At 53.9% G+C, this 21,155-nt stretch overlaps 7 protein-coding genes across 7 annotated transcripts; 5 read left to right on the top strand and 2 right to left on the bottom strand.

Moving 5' to 3' along the window:
- Positions 1–1,421: 1,421 nt before the first annotated feature.
- HD553DRAFT_344491 (putative CDP-diacylglycerol-serine O-phosphatidyltransferase) lies at positions 1,422–2,539 on the top strand (the record flags this gene model as incomplete). The annotated part of the gene is made up of 4 exons (XM_046182991.1): positions 1,422–1,478; positions 1,570–1,908; positions 1,990–2,454; positions 2,525–2,539. 4 exons carry the CDS (start codon positions 1,422–1,424, stop codon positions 2,537–2,539), a joined length of 876 nt encoding a protein of 291 aa, XP_046034602.1.
- A 522-nt stretch (positions 2,540–3,061) lies between these two features.
- Positions 3,062–5,977, top strand: HD553DRAFT_90671 (uncharacterized protein). The gene is made up of 2 exons (XM_046184580.1): positions 3,062–3,835; positions 3,935–5,977. Exons 1-2 carry the CDS (start codon positions 3,319–3,321, stop codon positions 5,797–5,799), a joined length of 2,382 nt encoding a protein of 793 aa, XP_046034601.1. The 5' UTR covers positions 3,062–3,318; the 3' UTR covers positions 5,800–5,977.
- A 532-nt stretch (positions 5,978–6,509) lies between these two features.
- On the top strand, positions 6,510–10,106 carry HD553DRAFT_332236 (barren). The gene is made up of 10 exons (XM_046182053.1): positions 6,510–7,146; positions 7,214–7,301; positions 7,366–7,839; positions 7,901–8,404; positions 8,469–8,776; positions 8,853–8,898; positions 8,966–9,055; positions 9,130–9,446; positions 9,518–9,841; positions 9,935–10,106. Exons 1-10 carry the CDS (start codon positions 6,625–6,627, stop codon positions 9,959–9,961), a joined length of 2,700 nt encoding a protein of 899 aa, XP_046034600.1. The 5' UTR covers positions 6,510–6,624; the 3' UTR covers positions 9,962–10,106.
- A 640-nt stretch (positions 10,107–10,746) lies between these two features.
- Positions 10,747–14,060, top strand: HD553DRAFT_316234 (P-loop containing nucleoside triphosphate hydrolase protein). The gene is made up of 9 exons (XM_046180595.1): positions 10,747–10,842; positions 10,916–11,003; positions 11,075–11,673; positions 11,735–12,178; positions 13,164–13,197; positions 13,262–13,411; positions 13,485–13,525; positions 13,602–13,712; positions 13,792–14,060. Exons 2-9 carry the CDS (start codon positions 10,933–10,935, stop codon positions 13,833–13,835), a joined length of 1,494 nt encoding a protein of 497 aa, XP_046034599.1. The 5' UTR covers positions 10,747–10,842; positions 10,916–10,932; the 3' UTR covers positions 13,836–14,060.
- Positions 14,061–14,498: 438 nt separating this feature from the next.
- On the bottom strand, positions 14,499–14,790 carry HD553DRAFT_344488 (uncharacterized protein; the record flags this gene model as incomplete). Its single annotated transcript, XM_046182990.1, has 2 exons — positions 14,499–14,638; positions 14,715–14,790. The coding sequence occupies 2 exons, from the start codon at positions 14,788–14,790 to the stop codon at positions 14,499–14,501; spliced, it is 216 nt and encodes a 71-aa protein (XP_046034598.1).
- A 2,378-nt stretch (positions 14,791–17,168) lies between these two features.
- HD553DRAFT_316231 (uncharacterized protein) lies at positions 17,169–19,390 on the bottom strand. Its single transcript, XM_046180594.1, has 9 exons — positions 19,243–19,390; positions 19,099–19,165; positions 18,907–19,000; positions 18,586–18,803; positions 18,450–18,500; positions 18,277–18,365; positions 18,153–18,202; positions 17,868–18,078; positions 17,169–17,777 (listed from the first exon to the last, which is right to left on the bottom strand). The coding sequence occupies exons 1-9, from the start codon at positions 19,301–19,303 to the stop codon at positions 17,632–17,634; spliced, it is 987 nt and encodes a 328-aa protein (XP_046034597.1). The 5' UTR covers positions 19,304–19,390; the 3' UTR covers positions 17,169–17,631.
- A 179-nt stretch (positions 19,391–19,569) lies between these two features.
- On the top strand, positions 19,570–21,153 carry HD553DRAFT_90572 (putative signal peptidase). The gene is made up of 6 exons (XM_046184578.1): positions 19,570–19,703; positions 19,790–19,903; positions 20,019–20,113; positions 20,224–20,427; positions 20,535–20,571; positions 20,686–21,153. The coding sequence occupies exons 1-6, from the start codon at positions 19,656–19,658 to the stop codon at positions 20,758–20,760; spliced, it is 573 nt and encodes a 190-aa protein (XP_046034596.1). The 5' UTR covers positions 19,570–19,655; the 3' UTR covers positions 20,761–21,153.
- The last annotated feature ends 2 nt before the right edge of the window (positions 21,154–21,155 follow it).

The raw sequence follows: 21,155 nt of genomic DNA, 5'->3' as shown, positions 1-21,155 counted from the left end.
ATTGGCATATAGCACAGAAAAGAGATGAGGGGAATCCCCGTACGGGTACCATACACCTGAATGTTGCGGAACCTGGGAAATCGATCGGTCTCACGGTCTTGAATTCGAGTTGACAAGTCAAACGATGATTTCGACGGCGAATCGCAGACTTGTTATTATATAGTATCGTCCATGATCCTTGTACCTACTGCATCTACTACATCATCCGCGGCTTCATATACTCTCCAGTACTATACTGGACGAGACAAAAAGCCTTGCGCGGAATCGATCCTTAGAGGACTCGCTTCTCTACTTCACCCGAACCAGCGAGCCGGGCTGGCGTTCTTTTCCGATTCCTACACACCGCGGCGGCCAACACCAAAAGCGATGACGAGCGGTCCATTGGATGCGTCTAGCAACCCCCGACCTATGCGCTGGAACGAGGCGTTCGGTGTGGGTTACGGATCACCATAGGTTTTTGCTGCAGAGGAGTGACTGCAGACGCAGGAGATGGAGGTATGTTGGCATTGGGACCCCCTTCGACCGTCGATACCGCTGAGTGGTAGCTTGGCCATCCTGCAGAAAGTCTCTATCTATGACTGAGGACTATGTGCTGAGCTCGTCTTGCAATCCATCGTGACCGGTTTGAAATCATGTTACCCTCTGAGCCATACGACTAAGTCGGTCCTTGACAAGGTCCCCGTAAGCCGGTACAGGGCGGCAGTCAGGAAGAGATAGCCGACCCATCGCATGACTGGATCAGAAGGTTCGGAATATCCATTGTGGTTCGCAGTGGAAGTGCAGGACGGATGCAGTCGGTCCCATAAAAACAAAAATTGGCATGTGGCCGGGCTTTTTGTTTGACGATGTGTTCGGGCTTGAGATACTCTCAGTGTGCATTTTCGATCGCGGGCAGGTCGTTCAACATCTAATAGTTCCCTAGTCTATCGATATATCGCATCGGTCTCAGGATGGACCATTGACCGCGCCCGTGTCTGTCAAGATCCAGCTTACAGCCATTTCACACGCAGCAACGGTCGTTACCACACGAAGCACGACTGTGATTTCTCAGCTTTGGAAGCAACCAACGTTGTGTATGAAATTCTTCCAGGGAGGAGGTGGTCGAACGAGAGGTCACTTGTTGCTCGAATCTGCAGCCGTTGGCGATGAAACGTGCAACTCGTCTCTGCCGTAAAGCTCGGCGTGTAATGGGATGGCACGTTGTCACGCGTCATCACGGTCCCGAACCTTTGTTCGCGAATCTATTTTGCATCCGCACCCATCCCTTTCGTCCGTCCTCTCTGCCTTTCGACGCAGCCTCTGGGTTCAAAGGAAACATCCATCATCATCAGGCAGCACTCGACCTCGACTCCTTGCTCTTTTCTATACAGATCCATAGTTTGTCGCTACGATCTACATCGGAACGACCTCTCGAACCAGACATGTCTAATCAAGGACCTCAACTCCGTCACAAGGCTTCCGAGCCTGCCACCGGCAAGGTCAGTCACCAAGAGGATTCGAGCGAGATCAATGCTGCCTTTCCGACTCTCGAGCTGATCGATCCCTGTTTCTCACTATCTCACATACCAGGGCGCCTCGATCGCCGAAGAGAGGGAGAAACAAGCCGCCCTCAAAGCATACGCCAACGACGAGGGCCACTTTTCCCTCGTCCGAAATTTCCGGATGGCGGATATCATCACCCTGGGGAACGCCGTCTGCGGGACCCTATGCATCTTCCTGTGCATCCGTTATCTCAGCTTGAGCGCCAACATGAGCGGAGCACCGAGTGAGGAGGCTATGACGAGCTTGTATTGGGCGCACTTCTTGCCCATGCTCGGGTTCGGGTTTGATGCGCTCGACGGGAGGGTCGCGAGGATGATGGGTGGGGGCAGTCTTTTGGGACAAGAGCTGGACAGTCTGGCTGATCTGGTGAGCACCCGTGTCAAGACATAGGGACACCTCGAAACCCGTTTACTGATCACCTATTGCTCCCCTTCCGGTCGCGAACAGATCTCATTCGGTGTCGCCCCTGCCACCCTAGCCTACACCCTCGGCATGCGTCTCCCCCTCGACATCGCCTGCCTCTTATTCTTCGTCTCTGGCGGTCTAGCCCGTCTCGCCCGGTTCAACGCCACCGTCGCCCTCGTCCCCACAGGCAAGTCCGGCTCGATCAAGTTCTTCACCGGGATCCCCATCCCCTCGAGTTTGGGCTTGACGGCGTTCATGTGGGGTTGCGCCAAGACGGGCCATTTTGTCGGTGCCAAAGGATGGACGGGGAGCGTAGGGGACGTCGCTGGCAAGTTGGCCGCGGGGAAACAGGTAGCGGAGATCGATTGGGCCGCGATCAGGAGGTTGGGAGATCTCCCTGGGGGAACTATCAAGTTGTTCGGCGAGGCGGGTGGGATTGGTGAAGTCCACCTCTTGAGCTTTGTCTTTTTGGCCTGGGCGGCCGCCATGGTCAGCAAGACGTTGAAGGTCAGTGATAAAGCTCTCGGTCTCGCGTCATCATACTGTCAGCTGACTCGTTTGACCGACATCTTATCAGGTGCCCAAGCTGTAAGTGCAGAAGGACGGCACGGAAGGAACCATCAAAGGAGTTCGGAGGTAACGAGGTGGAACCCTATCGACTTGGAAACGTCGATGCATCGGTTGATCGGAAAATGTGACTTTATAAACACGAATATGAGAGGTCTTGTGGACACCCGGTGCAGCATGCGATGAAGAGCTGCAGGCCCAAGGTTCAGGATCATTGTCCGCGCTATCGATCAGTATCCCGTATAGTCATATCGGACAGACGTGGCTGTACGTACGGCTTCACGTCCATGATTGGCAACGTCACGATGGTTAACGCTGCAAGATGGCCCATGCGCAATGACGATGTGCAATCGGGAGTCACGTGATGGTTTGTTATCGATTTCCCGTAGTGTTGCAAGGACGAGTAGTCTTAGCCCATCCATAGGCGTCTCAGAGATTGTGCGAGTTGCGAGCAGCGAGCAGCTCAGGGCAAGGCAAGGCAAGGGTCTGTGTGTGCATTGTGTGGGCAGCGGCGGCATGGGCTAACGTGCGAGCTTGTGAGCATCAGATAAATACGTGGTGGTGGTTTTAGGTTGATACGAAAGGAAGGTCGTCGGTCTGGTTCTCGTGACTTTCCACCACAGTCTGGTCTTGCATGCTCCTTGATCTCGACCAAAGCTCCTGCTAGCTAGCTCTCATACCCCTCGCTATCGAACGGCCAGGGCGTGTGAGTGAGGCAGACGTCGATGAGATTCGGTCCGAGATATCACGACCACCATCGACGAGCTCCGACCTCGACATTCAACTCGATTTCGACTTGACGACATGACAACACCGCTCAGGATGGCAGACAGTAATATCCCTACCGTACAAGCTCCTACCGCTACCAAACGACGACCCATCCTCAGCTCGACCCCTTTCACTGCACCGCTCCGGACCACCTCTGATAGCGATACCGACCTCTCATCCTTTTCCCTGGAGACCACCCTCGCTCACTTGGTCGATTTCCTGGTCCACAAGCTCGAAGCAATCTACCCACCACACCTCGTCCAGGCTTTGCGGAATAGCATCGTCTCCCACCTCACCCCAAAACTTGCACCGACATGGGACCCGCTCAACCCATCGTCCGGCTCGGGAGTCAGGTCGCTCATCGCACTACCAGGCAAGTTCCCCACGCCGCTCGTCAAGGCCGCTCAGGAGGTCGGGATCGATCCGGTCAAGTGGACGAGGGCGATCAGCGAGACGGGCGAGTGGGAGATCTGGGTGGATCCGGGTAGCGTCTGTTTCAGGGAAGGAGGGTGGGCTTTTGCGGATGACGCTTTTGAGAACAAGATGTACAAACGTGAGTGGTCTCAGTGGTCGCCTTTGTGTCGAGATCGTTTGCGGGTCATTTCACGACGATCCAGGCTGACAATTGTGCTATCGCTATTCGACCTTGCAGAAACGCTTCATACCGTCTGGCATGCACCTCTATCTATCGAGACTTCGGACGACTTTGACCCGGGCAACTCGGAAGACTTGCCATCTGTACCAGCTTCATCCTCGTCGACCTCGATGAAACGATCGACCTTGCCCATCCGTGCACCTGCCGTCTTTCGGATCCCTTCCTCGCCCATGCCGCTCGTCGAAGGCATGCGGTCCTTGTCCCTACGCGCACAAAGCGATAACAACAACAAATCTACTACCGGCATGGTGACATCCACGAGCAATTCATTCGATGTCGGTCGTCCGATGGACAATGGTAGACTCGGTGGTGGAGGTAGTAGTGGTTTCATGAACTCGGCTGGTGGGATCGCGATGATGGCCGGGTCAGCGCCGCTGATCAAACGCAGCTTACCTAATCAAACCATGGACTCGTCGTCATCCGCGTCGCCCTTCGGATCCGCTTCCGCGTCGGGTCCTGGTTGGAATACGGCAGGGTCTACCAGGTCGACCCCGCTCAAGGGAAAGAGGATCGCACCGCAGGTCGTCGCCATGCCTATCGGAGATGCCGCCGTAGGTGCGGGCAGACGATCGGCGTCTCCGGTCTTGCCTTCGTCGCTGGCTCGATCGGGCCACCTCGCTCACATGGCCCAGACGCCTCGGTCCATCTCGCTCGGTACGCCCGCCAACGCTTCCGACCTGCTAGCCTTGTTGAACCGCAAGCCGGAACCTCTCAAGGACGAGCAGATCTCGTTTGGAAAGACGCACGCGACTCAACCTAGGACCCCACCGAGAGCGCCCGGACCGGCGTTCATTCCTGATACCCCTGGCTCGGTCGCGACGGTCAGACCCCGATCGCCTTCGTCTGTCATTGCGACAGCCGGTACGGCTACTTCGGCTGCCTCTTCTTCGCCTCGAACAGATACGACCAACAGCCCCGGTACGGCAGCTCGTGTTCAAGGTTACGATGGCGGTAACGTTGGCGTCTTGGGTGGAGGAGTCAAGCTCGGTGGTCACGGTGTGCCCAAGACGCCCATCGTCGGTGGGAACAGGTCGAGATCTGCCTCGGGTACTAGCGTGTTGAGCGGGATGAGCGGTAGGCGGACCGTCTCCGGATCGTCGTCTGTCATCTCGGAGGAAGGGTCGCCTGAACACAAGACGGGCTTGGCCTCGCCGACCCCGGTCGAGTCCAGCCCAGTCGGCGGAATCGTCCATCCGCATCAACCCAAGAGACGTCGAGGCAGACCTCAGAACCGACCTTATTTTGGTGGAGCGTCGCCCAAAGGGGGTCTTCCTATTCAACCGGGCACGGGGATCGCAGGTCAACCTGGATCGGGAACTTCGCCCATGGGACCTCCTTTCCAGTACCACCAAAACATGCCTTATGGACATGGTCAGATGCCGGTCGGCCGACCTGGGTTCGGATCCCCTCAGTCGGGACCTGCTCAGCCGGTCCCACCCATCGCTAGCCCCGGCTCCCCTGGAAACATCCCTCCTCCTCCTGCTTGGAATAACGTTGGCCCCATCAACGGCTTGCCTGCGATGGCTCCTAATCCGGGCGGATGGGGCGTCAACCCGGCCGTACTCAACTCCGTCGCTCCTCCCATCGGCGGGGGTGTACCCGGTCAGCCGGGAACGGGGTATCATGGCTTGCAGCAGCATCAACATCATCAGCGCTCGCCGCATCATCATCATCAGAATCAATATCAACATCAACATCAGAACCAGCAACTCAACCACAGTCCCAATCAGAATCGAGGGGGTCCTCACATGAACGCTCACGTAGCCAATGCGGCTGGGATCAATGTCGCCGCCTGGAACCTTGGGGTTGCTAGTGGTATGATCACTCAGCCGCAAAGTCAGGGTGGACCGAGGAGGTCTTAGTGGGCGCGACGGCGTCCTGGATTGGACCGTGCTCAGCCAGTTTGCGACTCGAGCATCGACGGCCCACACGGGATCGCGCTGTCTTTCCGCCGACCAATATTTCGTCTTCACCATCACGCCCAATGAATCAATACAACAGAACCGTCCCGGGGAGTACGGACCCTCTTGAAATGGCTCCGTGCCCCATACCACCCTTTTACATATATTCGCATCACACAAGAATCGCACCATCTTGACTCGGTTCATTCTGTCCCATTTTTCTCTTTCGACACATGACTCGGACTCAAGACAACGACGACGTTCACGATCCAACGGACGCGGCACGGATCGGTCTGGGAAATCATCAAGCCTTTCAATCAAGCATAGTAAACACACACAAACAAGACGCCAAGGCCGGGCGAAAAGACCCGCACTGACGAAGTAGATATTTCATGGACCCTCTTTTCTTTTCGCAATTTCGATCCGATTCTACTTCTCATACCCCCGTCGTTGCATTCGTTAGAAAAGTTCCTGGTGTATTCCCCTATAGCATTAGTTTTTGAGCATGACAGAAATCGATCATCTCTTCCGTCGAGGTTCGTTCGTCCGGTTTGTTTACCATGTCGATGCAAAGGCGACGCGCATTTCTAGTTGTGAGCTCGACCCAAAAGTAAACAAACGATAATCGGTCAAGGTACACAAGCACAATCATCATCCTGCATCTTGCATTTGTTCATCCTGGCCTCGACTATCGATCCAACTGCAGCTTTTTTGACAAGACTAGACGTATACCTTACCGAATTGACAGTATATCCGGAACTCGATCGGCAGTCCCAACTCACAATCATGTCCGACTCGGAGGACGTCACGCCGCGACAATCGCGAAGGATCCCTCTTCGTCAGAACAGACGGTCTTCAGCCAAGCAGAATGGTGCTACAAACAGTCCTGGTCTGAACGCCAACGATGACGAGGCTGAGAAGAGCGCTCGAAGAGTACAGAGGAGATCTACTGGGATGAACAGGAGGAATCAAGAGAACGACAACGATGAAGACAGCGGCAATCAGGAGGCTGATGATTATTCTGAAAGCCCGGTCGGGAAGGGCAAGGGCAAGGCAACTCAAAAGGCACGCCAGTCGAATATCAACGGCCAGAAGACAAAGACCGGCACCGCACCGAGACTTTCGGTCATCAACAGGCCCAGTGCAGTAAACACCACGACATCCGCTTCGGCGACCGTCGTCTCTGGCACAACCATTAACGGCGGGGGAATGCTCAACCTAGGCGATCTTACTCAGCTTCCCGTTCAAGTCCCAAGAAAGGTCATGGACGACAATTTCGAAGAATGGATGAGGATGGCGACCGATAATGTGAGCGAAGGAATCAGCCGCTGTCGGGAAAATAACGACTCTGAGCCACTCGACTTGCCTTTCGCAGAAAATCACCGCCAATAATACCTGGGGTTTCGCTTTGATCGACTATTTTGCCGATATCACATTCCTGCGCAACGCTGATGACGACCAGAGTGAGCCGCAGGACGTTTATGCGTCTATCTACCGCATTTGCTAACATGTTTGCTTCGACATCAGGTATCAACTTTCAGAAGGCATCTTGTACCCTTGACGGTTGTGTCAAAGTCTGGACATCTCGTGTAGATAGCGTTGCTACCGAGACGGGAAAGCTCTTATCTGGCCTTTCGACTGGGCGTCAGAATGATTCGGGCCAACTCGAGGAGGATATAGATGGGGACGCCGCCGAGGATGATGACGGCGATGGACAGAAGAAGAAGCAGAAAAAGTCTCGCTCGGGTGAAAGCACGCTGGCCAAATCGTTCGACGCGCTCAAGGTCAAGAAGCTCGATCTCGAATTCACCGTGGATCCTCTTTTCAAGAAGACAAGTGCCGACTTTGATGAGGGTGGAGCGATGGGTTTGCTCATGAACCACTTGGGTGTCGATGGGAAGTGCCGAGTCGTCTTTGATGCTGGAGACGTCGGGTTCGAGGATGATGACGAGGAAGAGGAAGAAGCCAATGACGTTATGGTCGACCTAGAGAAGCTGCGGGGTGAGCCCTATTCTAGACAAACCCAAACATTTTCAGCTGATAACCCATAATCTATTGCCAGAATTCGTCCCTCCGGTCGAAAACGTCATGAACCGTAACATCTCGGTCACCCTGGCGGACTTCAAGTTTTCCGCCGACGCCAAGTCCGCCTTTGACGTCTCGCTGCTGATGCAGTCGCGAGACGACGAATATGACGACCCGTTACCATCTGCGGGTATCAATGGGGACAGCGACCCGAATGCACCCGGTCAAGACTTTTTCGGGGGCGAAGACATGGGCAACGATTTCGGTGGCGGTGACGACTACTTTGGCGGTGGCGATGGGGACGATGACAATGATGCTGGGTTCGGGGACGATGCGGGCATGGGGATGGGCATGGATATGGGTGGAGCGCCTGGCGGATTCGGACCGACAGAAGCGTTCGACCCGCGCAGACAGGGCAACGGATCTAGCGTCTTTGTCTCGATGGATGATGGACAAGGGCTATTACTCGATCAGTTTGACGAGGGCTACCTCAAGAACTGGGCCGGGCCCGAACACTGGAAGCTGAGGCGTGTGCGACGGGGTCAGTCGCGTCATTTGAGCAGCGGGTCGCACGTCCATGACTAACGCGATTGCATTGGTCGCAGATCCAACTACCATGACCGCTACCGGAGCAACAGCCGCACGACAAAGAAAAGAAAAGCTCCCCTTTGTCATCGATTTCGAGGGCCCATCCACGATCACAACAAAGAAGCTGTTCGAGCCCGGTACCAAGACGGCGACATCCCTCCCTGCGCCCAAGATCAAGAAGCGGAAAGTCACCAAGAGCACAAAGCGCGGTAAAAAGGTCAAGCAGGAGGAAGAGGTGGAAGAGCGGGACGAGCACTTGTTGCCGGACGATATGCACTTTAGCAGTCGACAGCTCTTGAGGCTGTTCCTGAAACCCAAGTTTACTGTCAGTCAACGGCTGGGTTGGCGCTTCGTCTATGCATCCGGAAGGACTGATCTTGACTCGTTTTCGCTTGTTGCAGCTCAAGATGAGGCGTCAAGGAGCGGTCGCTAAACAATTACAACAGGGTGAGCTGATTCGTCATGTTGACTGCAAAGCGAGTACCGTGATGCTCAATATCAACCATTCCCACAGGTCATGATGCGGACCTGGACGAAAACTTCTGGGCTCAGGCTGCAGCGGAAAAAGCCGAGGTCGAAGCTGCCGGCGGGATGGACGACGATGGTGAGCAAAAAGACCTCCGACGACTTACCTCCGAACGTTTCGAAGCTGACTTGACCTCCACCTCTCCTATGCAGACGACGATGGTGGAGCAGGCGGATTCGACACTCAATTCTTCCACGACGACGCCGACGCCGACGACTATGCCATGGTCGACGACGGGATCCTGGGGGACGACCCCTCAGGCTTTCAAGTGGACGGAGGAGGCGGAGAGGCTAATAAACCGGAGGAAGAAGACCTCTGGGCGGGGACGCAGGGCAAGCTCAAGATGGCTCGACCGGAGAGCGTGCATTATGCGAAAAAGGCCAAGAAAGTGGACGTCAAGCGGTTAAAGGATAATATTTGGAAGGGGTTGAAGATCGAGGATAAAGCGGTTGGGTTGCAGGACGATATGGTGAGCCGCACTTACAAGCGGGAAGTCGCAGGTTCTGGCCAGTCGGGGCTGATACTCTTCCTGTTGATTAGCCCGACATGGACGCCTCGGACGACGAACAAGGTTCGACCGCCCTGACACAAGAGAGAGAGTTCTCCAGCGTCATCCAAGACCTCCGGACCAACTATACCAACGACAAGATGTCCGAGATCTCCACGTCGTTCTGTTTCATCTGCTTGTTACACTTGGCCAACGAGCAAGGGTTGAAGATCGAGGTTGGGGAAAAAGGGAACGAGGGCAATTTGAAGTTGGAAGTGCAAGCGCTACCCGAAGAAGGGGCAGAAGGGGCGGTAAGGGGGGAGGAAGGACAGAGGGAGGAGGTCGTTGGGAATTTGGAGGCGCTCAAGGTTTGGAAGGTGAGTCGGCGCGAGCGAATGGGGGCGGTGCACGTTGGTGAAAGGTTCTGCCGCTAACAATCGGTGAAACGCGCGTGACATTGACATTGACAGGACCTGAGAGCTGGCAAGGCCGCATAGTCGGAGAGTGTTTGAGCATGTTGATATAATGATCAAGAACATTGTGGTCGTAATAGGGCTTGAGGCGCGTGACTGGTTGTAGACTCGATATCCTGAGATTGCTACGTTTCTGGAGATCGCATAGAGCGTTGCAGTCATTTACCGGTCCCGCTTTCTCACGCGTCAGTCTGGGACAGTCACCGGGGGGGGCAAGGTTTTCAAGATTTTCCCCTGAGATTTTGCATCCGCGCGAGTCACCCCCCTTTGTCGCCCCACACGCCTTGCACTCGTTGAAAGACTTTCATCAACTTTCATCAACCTCACTCTCATCTCGCTCAAATCTTTTTTCCCTACCTCAAGCTTCTCATTGTTCACTCAAAGAGATTCACACTTACTACTCGTAAAAACTTACAAATCAAACACAAAAACAGTCTACGTTCCCTCGAACGCAGCAAACACACATACAAGTCCTTTCGACTCTACACGACTACGAAAAAAAAAAAAAGATCTTTTACGATCCACACTCCCTTCCTTCCCCTTTTACCATCAAATAACAAAAACTAGCATAACAATGGTGAGTCGCTGAACTGATACACGAGGCTCATTTCTTGTTGGGACATGGTGTTGATCGATTTTGCGTTCTTTGATCAGTCTTACGGCGGTGGATACGGCGGTGGCGGATACGGTGGTGGTGGTGGCGGTAAGTCTCTCCGAATCCTCGAACGTCTCATTCGAGATCACCTTGACTGACCTTGAGCTTCTTCTTGTCTATGTAGGCTACGGTGGTGGTGGTGGTGGTGGCGGATATGGCGGAGGTGGTGGCGGATACGGAGGTGGTGGTGGTGGATACGGTGGTCAGTACGGCGGTGGCGGCTACGGCTATGACAATTACGGGGGTGGGGGTGCGCATCAACGGGACCGATGCGTAGTAGGCAGTTTGAACTGAATATGGACTTTTTTTTCGTGCGTTTGTAGGCGGTGGCGGTGACCGTATGTCCGCCCTCGGTGCTGGTCTCGGTAACATCGACTGGAACAGGCAGACCCTCTCCAAGTTCGAGAAGAAGTGAGTATCGTCGTCCCGCTGAACTTTCAATGGCCAGTCGTGCTGATCTCAAAAAACGTCCCGCTTCGCAGCTTCTACATCGAGGACGCCCGTGTCTCTGCCCGATCCGACCGAGAGATCGAGGCTTTCCGTGCCGAAAAGGAGATGCTCGTTCAGGGTCAAAGCATCCCTCGACCCATTACCACTTTCGACGAGGCCGGATTCCCCGACTACATCTTGTCCGAGATCAAGGCTTCCGGTTTCACCGCTCCCTCGGCCATTCAATGTCAGGCTTGGCCCATGGCCTTGTCCGGTCGTGATCTCGTCGCCATCGCCGAGACCGGTTCGGGAAAGACCATCTCGTTCGCCCTGCCCGCCATGGTGCACATCAACGCCCAGCCCTTGCTCGCCCCCGGTGACGGTCCCATCGTCCTCATCCTCGCCCCCACCCGAGAGTTGGCCGTCCAGATCCAGGCCGAGTGCACCAAGTTCGGAAAGTCTTCCCGGATCAGGAACACGGCCGTTTACGGAGGTGTTCCCAAGGGTCAACAGATCAGGGACTTGCAGAGGGGTGCCGAGATTGTCGTCGCCACTCCCGGTCGTCTGATCGACATGTTGGAGAGCGGCAAGACCAACCTCAAGCGTGTCACCTACTTGGTCATGGATGAGGCCGACCGAATGCTCGACATGGGTGAGTGCGCCGAGGATAACTTTCCATATATCATACTGACAACTCTTCTGCGACTTTCCAGGTTTCGAGCCCCAGATCAGGAAGATTGTCAGCCAGATCCGACCTGACCGACAGACCGTCCTCTTCTCGGCCACCTGGCCCAAGGAGGTCCAGCGTCTCGCCGCCGACTTCCAACAAGACTTGATCCAGGTCAACATCGGTTCGATGGAACTGAAGACCAACCACAACGTCACCCAAGAAGTCACCGTCTGCACCGACTTTGAAAAGCGAGGCAAGCTCATCAAGCACCTCGACCAGATCTCGCAAGAGAACGCCAAGGTCTTGATCTTTGTCGGTACCAAGCGGGTCGCCGATGACCTGACCAAGTTTTTGAGGCAAGACGGATGGCCGGCGTTGGCCATCCACGGAGACAAGCAGCAGCAAGAGCGAGATTGGGTCTTGGCCGAGTTCAAGTCGGGTCGCTCGCCCATCATGTTGGCTACCGATGTCGCTTCCCGTGGTCTAGGTGAGTGTCGTTTACACAGATTCCCCTCCCCTCCTCCTATTCCTTTGCCGTGCGTGTCGAGTTGGTGTAGAGGACGAGAGGAACCGGTTGCGACAAGGACGTTTTGCGACGCATGACGCGTTGTTCTACTGAAAGATCACTTGCAGCGTTCGAAACGAGTCGCGGAGGGTCCCTTGATTATATCAATCTTTTTGGGACATGGGCTAGTGAGACCCTCCGCGCGCAGAATTTCGAGCGTTCTACAAGGAACGATCTTTAGGCACCTTGCACTGCGCAGGAGGACAACACGATCTGGGCAGTTCGGTCTGCTCAGCCTTGTCGTCCTTCTTAACCGGCAGCGAGATTCTCTCTTGAGGTATCGTCGAAGCATCTGCGTTCAGCGTTTTCAGGTTTGGCCACGGGGAACACGCAATTGGCAGGCGTTCCGTACGCTTTCTTTTTGCTCTCCTCTAGGTCGAACCTTTGTCAACGTGATTGCCGAGGCCTTTCGCAAGCTAGGTCTGGGCGATCTTCCTGGACAAGCAGTATCGCGTCACGCAACCTGTGCAACTTTGGGCTGCTGAGTTTGGACGCTGGATGATCGATGGCGCAAGCTTGTTCGGTCATCGCACGCGACACAAATCACCGTCTAGAAGGTCACTCGCTTGCAAGTCGGGTCGTTGGTTCTCGTCTGGCCTCTATGGGCTCGGGCAGGACCACCGCCTGGTCCCGTGCTTCAACCAACGTCGTTCACCGTCACCGCTGGTCCATCCACCACACTAGCACGCGACCACAACGCCACCTACCACCGCGGAGGTTTCTCTTGACCCGTCGTTTCTGATCGAATTTCTTGCTTCTATTCTGCTCTTCTTCGCCCTGCCATATCGTTGTCACCCCGTTGTCACCACCAAACCACATCGCTACCGTCTACACCCGATACCACATCACCTCAAAACCCCTCAAACTGCCAATTACCCACTCGAACCCCACACTGCCGCCTAAACAGATGTCAAGGACATCAAATACGTCATCAACTACGAGTGAGTCTGAATCTCTCGATCAACCCTCGAAAGGCTCGATTCTGATGCTCCCTCTTCTTTGCAGCTTCCCCAACAACGTCGAGGACTACGTCCACCGAATCGGTCGTACCGGTCGTGCTGGTGCCAAGGGTGTCTCGTACACTTACTTCACCACCGACAACGCCAAGCAGGCCCGTGATCTGATCGGCCTCTTGCGTGAAGCCGGTTCTGTGATGTGAGTCACATGTCCGAGGCTGCATGAACTCAGACTCAAGATTCGCGTGGCTGATCCGTTTTGACCTCGATAGCCCTCCTGAGATCGAGCAGATGGCTATGTACGGCGGACGAGGTATGTCGTCACACCCTGAAGTCCACACTCTACTCGACGCACCATGACTGACTCTTCCCTCTTTCTTTTATATCAGGCGGTGGCGGCGGTGGCCGAGGCGGACGAGGTGGTGGTGGATACCGTGGAGGTGGCGGTGGCGGATACGGTGGATCCGGTTCTAACTCTTACGGTGGTGGTGGCGGTGGTGGTGAGTTGCGCAGAGTGACATGTTGCTAGCCTTGTCTATCTCAAACTGATCAGCTTTCACCTTGATCTCAATCCAAAAGGCTACGGTGGTGGATATGGCGGCGGTGGTGGCAGCAGGTGGTAAACCCTGCGTCGCGCCTCTTTCTCGATCCGCCCGGTTAGTCCCCCATTTTCGTTCTTTTTCATTGCACACCATATCCTCTTCGTTTGGGTTGTTCCGGTACTACATCGAGCGTCGGCCAAATATAGTCGGTCGCCTCTTCACGATATAGAGTAGTTGTAACAGTATAGCCGTTCCTCGTAATATATCTTACGAAGCTACATGTCACATCGCATGGCATTACCAAAACTTGGACTGGGATCAACGCAACTGTTCTGAGCTGATGAAGTCACTCAGCGATCATGAAGGTCAACTGCCCAGCGCTGAAGAGGCCTGTCTGCGTCAGGTGATCGACCATATCAAGGCAAAGCTGGCTGGCCATATGGACGCCGGATTTTTCCACCTTGTCCGCACACGGAAAGATGAAGTCAAAACCGGCATTCAGGCAGTCAACAGGTCTGTATCCAATTCGAAATTTCATTACAAGACTGCAAGTTCAAGAACCCGTATGCCGAGGAGGGCCCGGATGCACCACAATGTACAACGTGCAAGTTCCCCATCTTAGGGTCAAGGTGACTGCCGATCAGGTCTCGTTTGATCTTGGATAGGGCGTTCGTGGTAGTCGTCATGTAGCGAAATCATCAAATATACATGCCGGCATCGTACATTGCCATTCTCCTTCGCTTCTCAAAACATGCTGGGCCATCGGTACCCGCTGTACCCATATCCTCCGTAACCGCCGTATATGCTGCCGCCGTACAGGCTGCTGTACCACGGTCGGGCATATGAGCCGTAGCCGTATCTGGCGACCGAGTATGGAGAGTACACTGAAGAGGAGGGGAGGAAGTCAGTAACTCGGTACGACAAGCTCTCACGCTGAATGAACAGCTATTTCCAACTCACTAGAAGCCATGGCAGCGCCCCCGTAAGCGAGGTCAGCGTATCCGAGCGGGGCAACGTAAGGTGCGATGTAAGACATGGTTGCGGTGGTTGTCGTTTGGGTTTGTTGTTTCGTGTGGTTTAGTTTCGTGTTTCGTAAGTTTGCTCAGCAGTACTATGCTCAGCAAGTATGGAAATGTTTGATCGAGTTGTGTTGTCGTAGTTGTATTCGTTTCGTTTGGTTTGAACAGTGGCGATCATTGCAAATCCATGTAAATCATTCTCGATGTCACCTGGTATTTATGCCCTGCCGATCACCATATCCCCCTGCAGCGCTTCAGAGGTCAGGGGTTGTCACGTGGATTCCATTGTTTGTGATCCCCTGGAGAAGTTGGGGTAGAGGGGCAACGGTTTGCCTTCCTTTCAGAGTGAGGGGTAGGCAAAGGGGGTTGGGTGACGCGAATATGTGGGGAAAGCTGGGGAATGGACGGTGGCGCGAGAGGCGGTGCAGGTTTCAGGTGTCGCGCTGAGACGCGATACGTTAAGGAGGTGGCAAAGGGGTCGAGATGTTTGGGGAAAAATGTACAATGGAAGCGTATGCGAGATCGGCTGACTGGGTCGATAGCTGCTCCAGCCCTGGGTTTCTAACGGTGACCTGCTGCTCAGGTGGACAGGTCTGTATCGGAAATCGCGGAGATCGCGGCAATAAGATCCTGATGCAAACAAGTTACCATCCTCGCACCTCGCTCACGTGAGAATAAGAGCGAAACTGATTTCAAGTTACCATATGATCGCTTTTGTTGTATCCGTTATCGTCAAACCACAGGACAGGAGACACTCTGCTAGTTCTGACGTGATGCTACTGCAAGCGTGCAATGGCTATAACTGGTCTTGCTTGATAAATTGTATAACCGAGACATCGTGCATATGTACAAGAATGTGAACACGACCGAGTTGTAACACGTACACAACTGAGTTACAACAAGAGCACAACTGTACAGAACGGCTGCCCCTGACACCTTGCGATCTTGCCTGTTGATCGTAGGGTATTAAAGGCTTGGTCTTGAGCTTGAACTTCGATGTACAAAAAGTTTCGGATTCCATGTAGGGCTTGATATCTTATCCTGCCGCCTCTGCCATCTTGAATGTGTGGTACACTATTTCCGTATGCTGTCGTATCCAGAGAGTTTGGATGGTTTTAAAATGTGCGTCCAGCCATCGAGATGCAGTACCCTTGGTGAAGAAGACGAACAAGGCACAATTGCCGGTGTAGTTTGAGAAAGAACGTTTGACCAAGCTTGGTTGGAGAAACACTTGATAATGAACACAATCAGAACGAAGTGATAGAGACAACACCCGGAATCTTGTTGCGGCTGACCAGTATCACCAGGCCTTTCAGGACTAGGTATCCTCGATGAAATTGCCCACACAGATCATTGCCATCCATCCATCCTGTACGTCACCAACATCTTTCTGGGAATTCACCGACAATTGTGGATGACAGCCATGGTGCAGAAGACGGAACAACCTGAGATGCACAAGTCACGGGGTTTCTCCCCAATCCATCGCCCTGACGTAGATCTTCTCATAATCATGGTTGATTCCCGGCCCCTCCGTGGAGCGAATCTTCATTGCCGATGCTGATTGCTGGCTCTTGTCAGGACATGTCATCAATTAGTGGGAAAAGGCGGCCAAACGGGCACGCATAGTGCACTCATGGTTGTCAGAAGATCTACGCAGAACAAAGCCCATCGAGCCACTAGTCAAGGTTGCGCTTTCCGTCCTCTACCATCTCGATCCACCCACAACCAAAAATCCAGTTGGAGCTCACTTGGCTCAACCCAGCTCTGAACCGGAGGCGGCACCGTCCAACAATCGCACCTGTCTCAAAGGGAAGGTCGAGCATATGAACGGCCAGGTCCAAGCTCACCATGGTTGTATCTTGGCTTCAGAGATGGAGGTAAGTTGAATAAAAGATGTAGAAGGGGAGGTCGCTCAGATGGAGCGAGACAGCAACAAGAGAGACAAGGTACTGAGAAAAGTATTCTGTTGCCTGGTGGTGGCCGATCGAGTCGCTTCCTTCCCACAGTTTTTGGGCCCTAAGCCTCGCTATTTGATTTCTCTGCTCCTTGGCCAAGCACCGCACTACAGCGTCTGAACGGATTTCAGATCTGACGAGTGTGCCATTGGAAGTAGAGGTCATAAGAAGAGGCCCTGCGGACTTGGGTCAAGCAATGAGGATTGTGGGTCATGGTGGGGTACAGGACCGTTCCAAGGGGAAATTCAAGGATGAAGCACAAGGTTGGCGTTCTGCAACGGGAGGTATTGCAGTATGGACAAGGGGATTGAAGTGTATCTGTCAGATTAGAAACTGTCAAGTAGCTATGGGAGATGGTTGACAGGTGCAAGCCTCTGACTGTGTCACATTGGTCTTCTTGGTAATCAGATATGGAACTTGTAATTCCTTGGCGTCTCCTGAAATCTGAAAAGCTCTGTTTGGCTGAACATCGTTGTGCAAGCAATACACCAAAAGAAATGGCAGGTGACGCGATTGTCAATTACAAGATAGAACAAACTACTATGACCATGTATCTGTTGAGTCAAATTCGAAACATCAGATCACTGGCCAAATGAGGGGTACTTAAGAGCGATTTTATCGACAATTCATTCAAATGAAGCCTTCGCTTACATCATCTAGCGGGGACCGTGAAGGCAAGTAGTATAGAGGGTCTCGATGTATCACGCCGCTGGCAAGAAACCATGATGTCACATGTCGACTTGATGATTCCGTTTCTTGTGACGCTACCCTTTGTTTCATGTAACCTGCACAAGCATATGCAACTACCTCCTGCTTCGATCGCCGATCGCCTGACCAATTACTATTGTTTCACCATCCCCCACGATCAATTCCCGCTTGGCCATCTCGCGCCGGCGCAAGCGCTCAATTCCCAAACTTGTACCTCTCGACCCCCTTGATCCCATCCACCCTGACCTTGAAGAGATCCCCCCCTTGCGGGTACTTTGCGTTCAATTCGGGCTTGTCCTTGCATGACGCCGTCACGATGAACAGGTCCTCCATATCGTCGCCTGCGTCGCACAGAAAGCGAAGAGCGGAATTCGGATATCAGCTCGACCGTATTAAAAGTGAGCTGGATGGAAGAAAACGAGACCACGAACCTCCGAAAACGCAACAGGTGATACACCTCGCCCCCGGGATCCGGATCTCCAGGTCGACCTTGCCGTCCGGCAAGACCCTGACGACCCGGTTATCCCCCCACCTAGCGGCCCACACCGCTCCCTCGGCATCCATACACAGTCCGTCAAAGACGCCGTCGTCGAACGAGGACGAGTCCAGCAAGGTGCGGCGGTTTGAGACACGGCCTGATTCCTGTGCAACGTATCGGGATAAGAAGATCATCAGTAAGGCGGGACGAGATACGAAATTGGGCGGTAGAGGCTGACCAGGTCAAAGTCCATCTGGTAGATCACCCTCGTTGGGGAGTCGATATAGTCTAGATGACCACCTCTGAGTATAAGCACGCATCACCCCGAACATGCACCCACTACGACATTGCGTCAAACTCACACATGATTTTGTTATCCGGACTGAATCCAATCCCGTTGCTTACTCCGATCCCTTCGTAGACGAGCTCGACGTGACCATCCGGGTCGTATCTACAGGAGACCCGCCAATCGTTAACCATACGGGTCTGTACCAGGGTCATAGACAGATGATTCCGAGACAGCGGCCTGACTTACCGGAACAGCTGTCCGTTGTATCCAGCTTCTTTATGACCCATCGTACCGATCCTGCATCCGAGGAACCCCTATCTGGATCAGCAACCCCCCTTTGCCTAACCTTCTATCCCCGTCAGAACCCCGACTCGAGACTGACCATAACCTCCCCTTAGCGTCCGCCGCCCCATCGTTGAACCTATGCACCCCATCCTCTCCCGCCTGGAAATACTTGGCTGGGATCTCGAACGCCTTGCTCCCCTCTAACGGTTGAGAGGTGCGTTTAGTAATGGCAGTGGTGGTGGACTTGGGGAACGGATGGGTGGGCTTGGTAGGGTTTGGGAAGTATGCGAGGTGTTTCAGGTGAGAGCCTATGAACTACGAGACACGATTCAGAGTGAGACGTATACGATAGGTCAGCGGGGATGTCAAGCAGGTCGAGCGTTGGTAGGTTTCAACGTGGGAGTGACGAAGAGCTCACCCCGGATCCGTCTTTCAGCTGAATCAAGCTGGTGATAACCGTATCGCACTCCGAGTAATCATCCACCGAGTGGTTCATCGTCTTCGGGTCGAGCCTGTCAGGAAAACGAGAGGTACGCGATCAGCCTGCTTTCTTTTCGTGAAGCGTCGTCGGCGTTCGTGGACGGGCCGAGAGCGAGGTCCATGGACTCACGTATGGATGGTCGACCGGAAGATGTCCACCCAGTGAAGCAGACCCGTCTTCGAGTCCCAGAGACATCCTACCACGGGGTATGAACAGTAGTAAATCATCATTCCACCCGGTCTTCCAGCTTGGAACACCGGTTCGCATTCTCACCTTCACCGAGGTCGTTCTGGACAGGGAGAAAGGGTTCGTCGAGGGTGATTACGCGGACCATCGTCGTGTCTGCTTGGTATCTCCTGTTGTAGCTCGTTGATGACGGAATTCTACAGACGTTCTGATAGCTGACTGCAGGAGTTTAAAATGGACATGTTGAGGGAAGTCAGCAACTAGAGCTGTCCCCCCGGTCAACACCGGTCCGAGCCCCATTTCCTCCCCAATTTACTTCCGAAGCCGGAACGTCGGAAGTATATCATCCTTATTCATGATCGTGGTCGCGTCGAGAGCCGAGGAGGGTGTTCATCATCAGGCCAGCAGGATCATATTTCAGTACAGCTCGGCACGTCACATTCGATCCAGGGTTTCCCAAATCCTCAAGACCAAAGCAAGGCTATAGCCATATAGCCATCATGTTCATGGACGAGATCAACCAACTCCGGAGGATGGGCTTCAGAGCCGTGAGCCATACACTAATCGACGTGGCCTTTGCACCGACACACGGAGCTGATTTGTGCCTTTTTGCCTTTTCGTCACCTCGTCGCAGATCCTCCTACAAGCCTTGAATCTGGCTACCATCATCGCGGGCGGTTTGATGGGATGGAAAGCTTTGTGCCTCGCTACCAACTCGGAATCCCCTATCGTCGTCGTCCTCTCGTTAGTACCTGAGCATGGGCGTTACCACTGCACCGCAATATCTCTCGGCTGATACCTTTGTCTCCCCTTTCCTGGCGATACTCATATGATCTACATCGAATCCGATGTACGACAGCGAGTCGATGGAACCGGCCTTTGCTCGAGGAGATATCCTGTTCTTGACCAACTTTGCAAGCGATTCGTACGAAATCGGCGATATCCCCGTCTACAAGATGTACGTTCCACGTCTCCCCTTCATCCCCCTCTTTCCCTCTTTCTCTCTCCCAAATCATTCATCACCATACACTGAACCTCAATTTCTTTTTCCCTTGATTTTCGCCTCAGCCCCGGAGCCAACATCCCCATCGTCCACCGGATCATCCAATCCCATACATCCACCGTCACCCACCCCAACGGGACGACCACGGAGACCCAATTGATGCTCACAAAGGGGGATAACAACCCTACAGACGACCTCGGGCTGTATCACAGTTATATGCGGGGGATGAAGTGGTTGAAGCGGGACATGGTCGTTGGGAAAGTCAGAGGGTGAGTGACGGGTCTTCGTCGGGACGTGATCGGGATGTGGACAGAATCGTCTACTTTGAGGAAAAAGCGTCCAGGCTGATGTGATTTGCGTACGGGTGTGGTGGCAGGTTCTTACCACACGTCGGATACGTCACCATCGTCATGGTAAGCCTTAGTTTCCCTCCCTGCCCTTCTCTTCTTTTCAAGCCTCTCTGCCCGCATTGAAAATGCTAAATCCTGGCTCTGCCTACGACGAAATGACGCATCATTTTTCGGTAGAACGACTATCCTCAACTGAAATACGCCTTGTTAGGGACGCTCGGGGTGTTCCTGTTGTTCAACAAGGAGCAATAGATCCGGATCATCGGGATGGATTCAGAGTTATGCATGTCATTCTATCGAAGTTGAATCGTTATTTCGGTGCTCCCGATGATCGCCAAGAATGGGCATCATAACGACGACGAGGCTACGGCCGTCGTTCAGCTCCTCCTCTCACCATGCCCGTCCATCTGTTGTTCTGCCAAGGTCTTTCCCGTCATGTCAGCGAACTTATTTTCGCGTTTCGAAAGCGGGCTCGGCTCGCAGCATTCCTGCAACTCCGGATACCATCTAGTCGTTTACCTATTACCCTCCATCTACACCATCTCGCCCGCTTCCCTCTTCAGGCTCCACTTCCGCCGGCCATCTTCAGTTGTCCCCTACACCCACTGCCGTCATCATTTGGCGACCCCAACCGACATAGTCTCAGT

The sequence above is a fragment of the Filobasidium floriforme genome (assembly GCF_021052385.1).
Source record: "Filobasidium floriforme strain CBS 6241 chromosome Unknown HD553scaffold_19, whole genome shotgun sequence".
Lineage (NCBI taxonomy): Eukaryota > Fungi > Basidiomycota > Tremellomycetes > Filobasidiales > Filobasidiaceae > Filobasidium > Filobasidium floriforme.
The sequence above is the reverse complement of the archived record's forward strand: the minus strand, read 5'-3'. Positions and strand labels throughout refer to the sequence as shown.

Bases quoted from the DNA above. Each gene is read 5' to 3' on its own strand.
- HD553DRAFT_90671 (XM_046184580.1), top strand. From the start codon at position 3,319: ATGACAACACCGCTCAGGATGGCAGACAGTAATATCCCTACCGTACAA. The intron at 3,836-3,934 runs GTGAGTGGTCTC...TCGACCTTGCAG, and splicing joins TGAGAACAAGATGTACAAAC to AAACGCTTCATACCGTCTGG.
- HD553DRAFT_332236 (XM_046182053.1), top strand. From the start codon at position 6,625: ATGTCCGACTCGGAGGACGTCACGCCGCGACAATCGCGAAGGATCCCT. The intron at 8,405-8,468 runs GTCAGTCGCGTC...CATTGGTCGCAG, and splicing joins GCTGAGGCGTGTGCGACGGG to ATCCAACTACCATGACCGCT. The intron at 9,842-9,934 runs GTGAGTCGGCGC...TGACATTGACAG, and splicing joins AGGCGCTCAAGGTTTGGAAG to GACCTGAGAGCTGGCAAGGC.
- HD553DRAFT_316234 (XM_046180595.1), top strand. From the start codon at position 10,933: ATGTCCGCCCTCGGTGCTGGTCTCGGTAACATCGACTGGAACAGGCAG. The intron at 11,004-11,074 runs GTGAGTATCGTC...CCCGCTTCGCAG, and splicing joins CTCTCCAAGTTCGAGAAGAA to CTTCTACATCGAGGACGCCC. The intron at 13,713-13,791 runs GTGAGTTGCGCA...TCAATCCAAAAG, and splicing joins CGGTGGTGGTGGCGGTGGTG to GCTACGGTGGTGGATATGGC.
- HD553DRAFT_316231 (XM_046180594.1), bottom strand. From the start codon at position 19,303: ATGGTCCGCGTAATCACCCTCGACGAACCCTTTCTCCCTGTCCAGAAC. The intron at 18,366-18,449 runs GTAAGTCAGGCC...GGTCTCCTGTAG, and splicing joins TACAACGGACAGCTGTTCCG to ATACGACCCGGATGGTCACG. The intron at 17,778-17,867 runs GTTCGTGGTCTC...TGTGCGACGCAG, and splicing joins CACCTGTTGCGTTTTCGGAG to GCGACGATATGGAGGACCTG.
- HD553DRAFT_90572 (XM_046184578.1), top strand. From the start codon at position 19,656: ATGTTCATGGACGAGATCAACCAACTCCGGAGGATGGGCTTCAGAGCC. The intron at 20,114-20,223 runs GTACGTTCCACG...TTTTCGCCTCAG, and splicing joins GATATCCCCGTCTACAAGAT to CCCCGGAGCCAACATCCCCA. The intron at 20,428-20,534 runs GTGAGTGACGGG...GTGTGGTGGCAG, and splicing joins GTCGTTGGGAAAGTCAGAGG to GTTCTTACCACACGTCGGAT.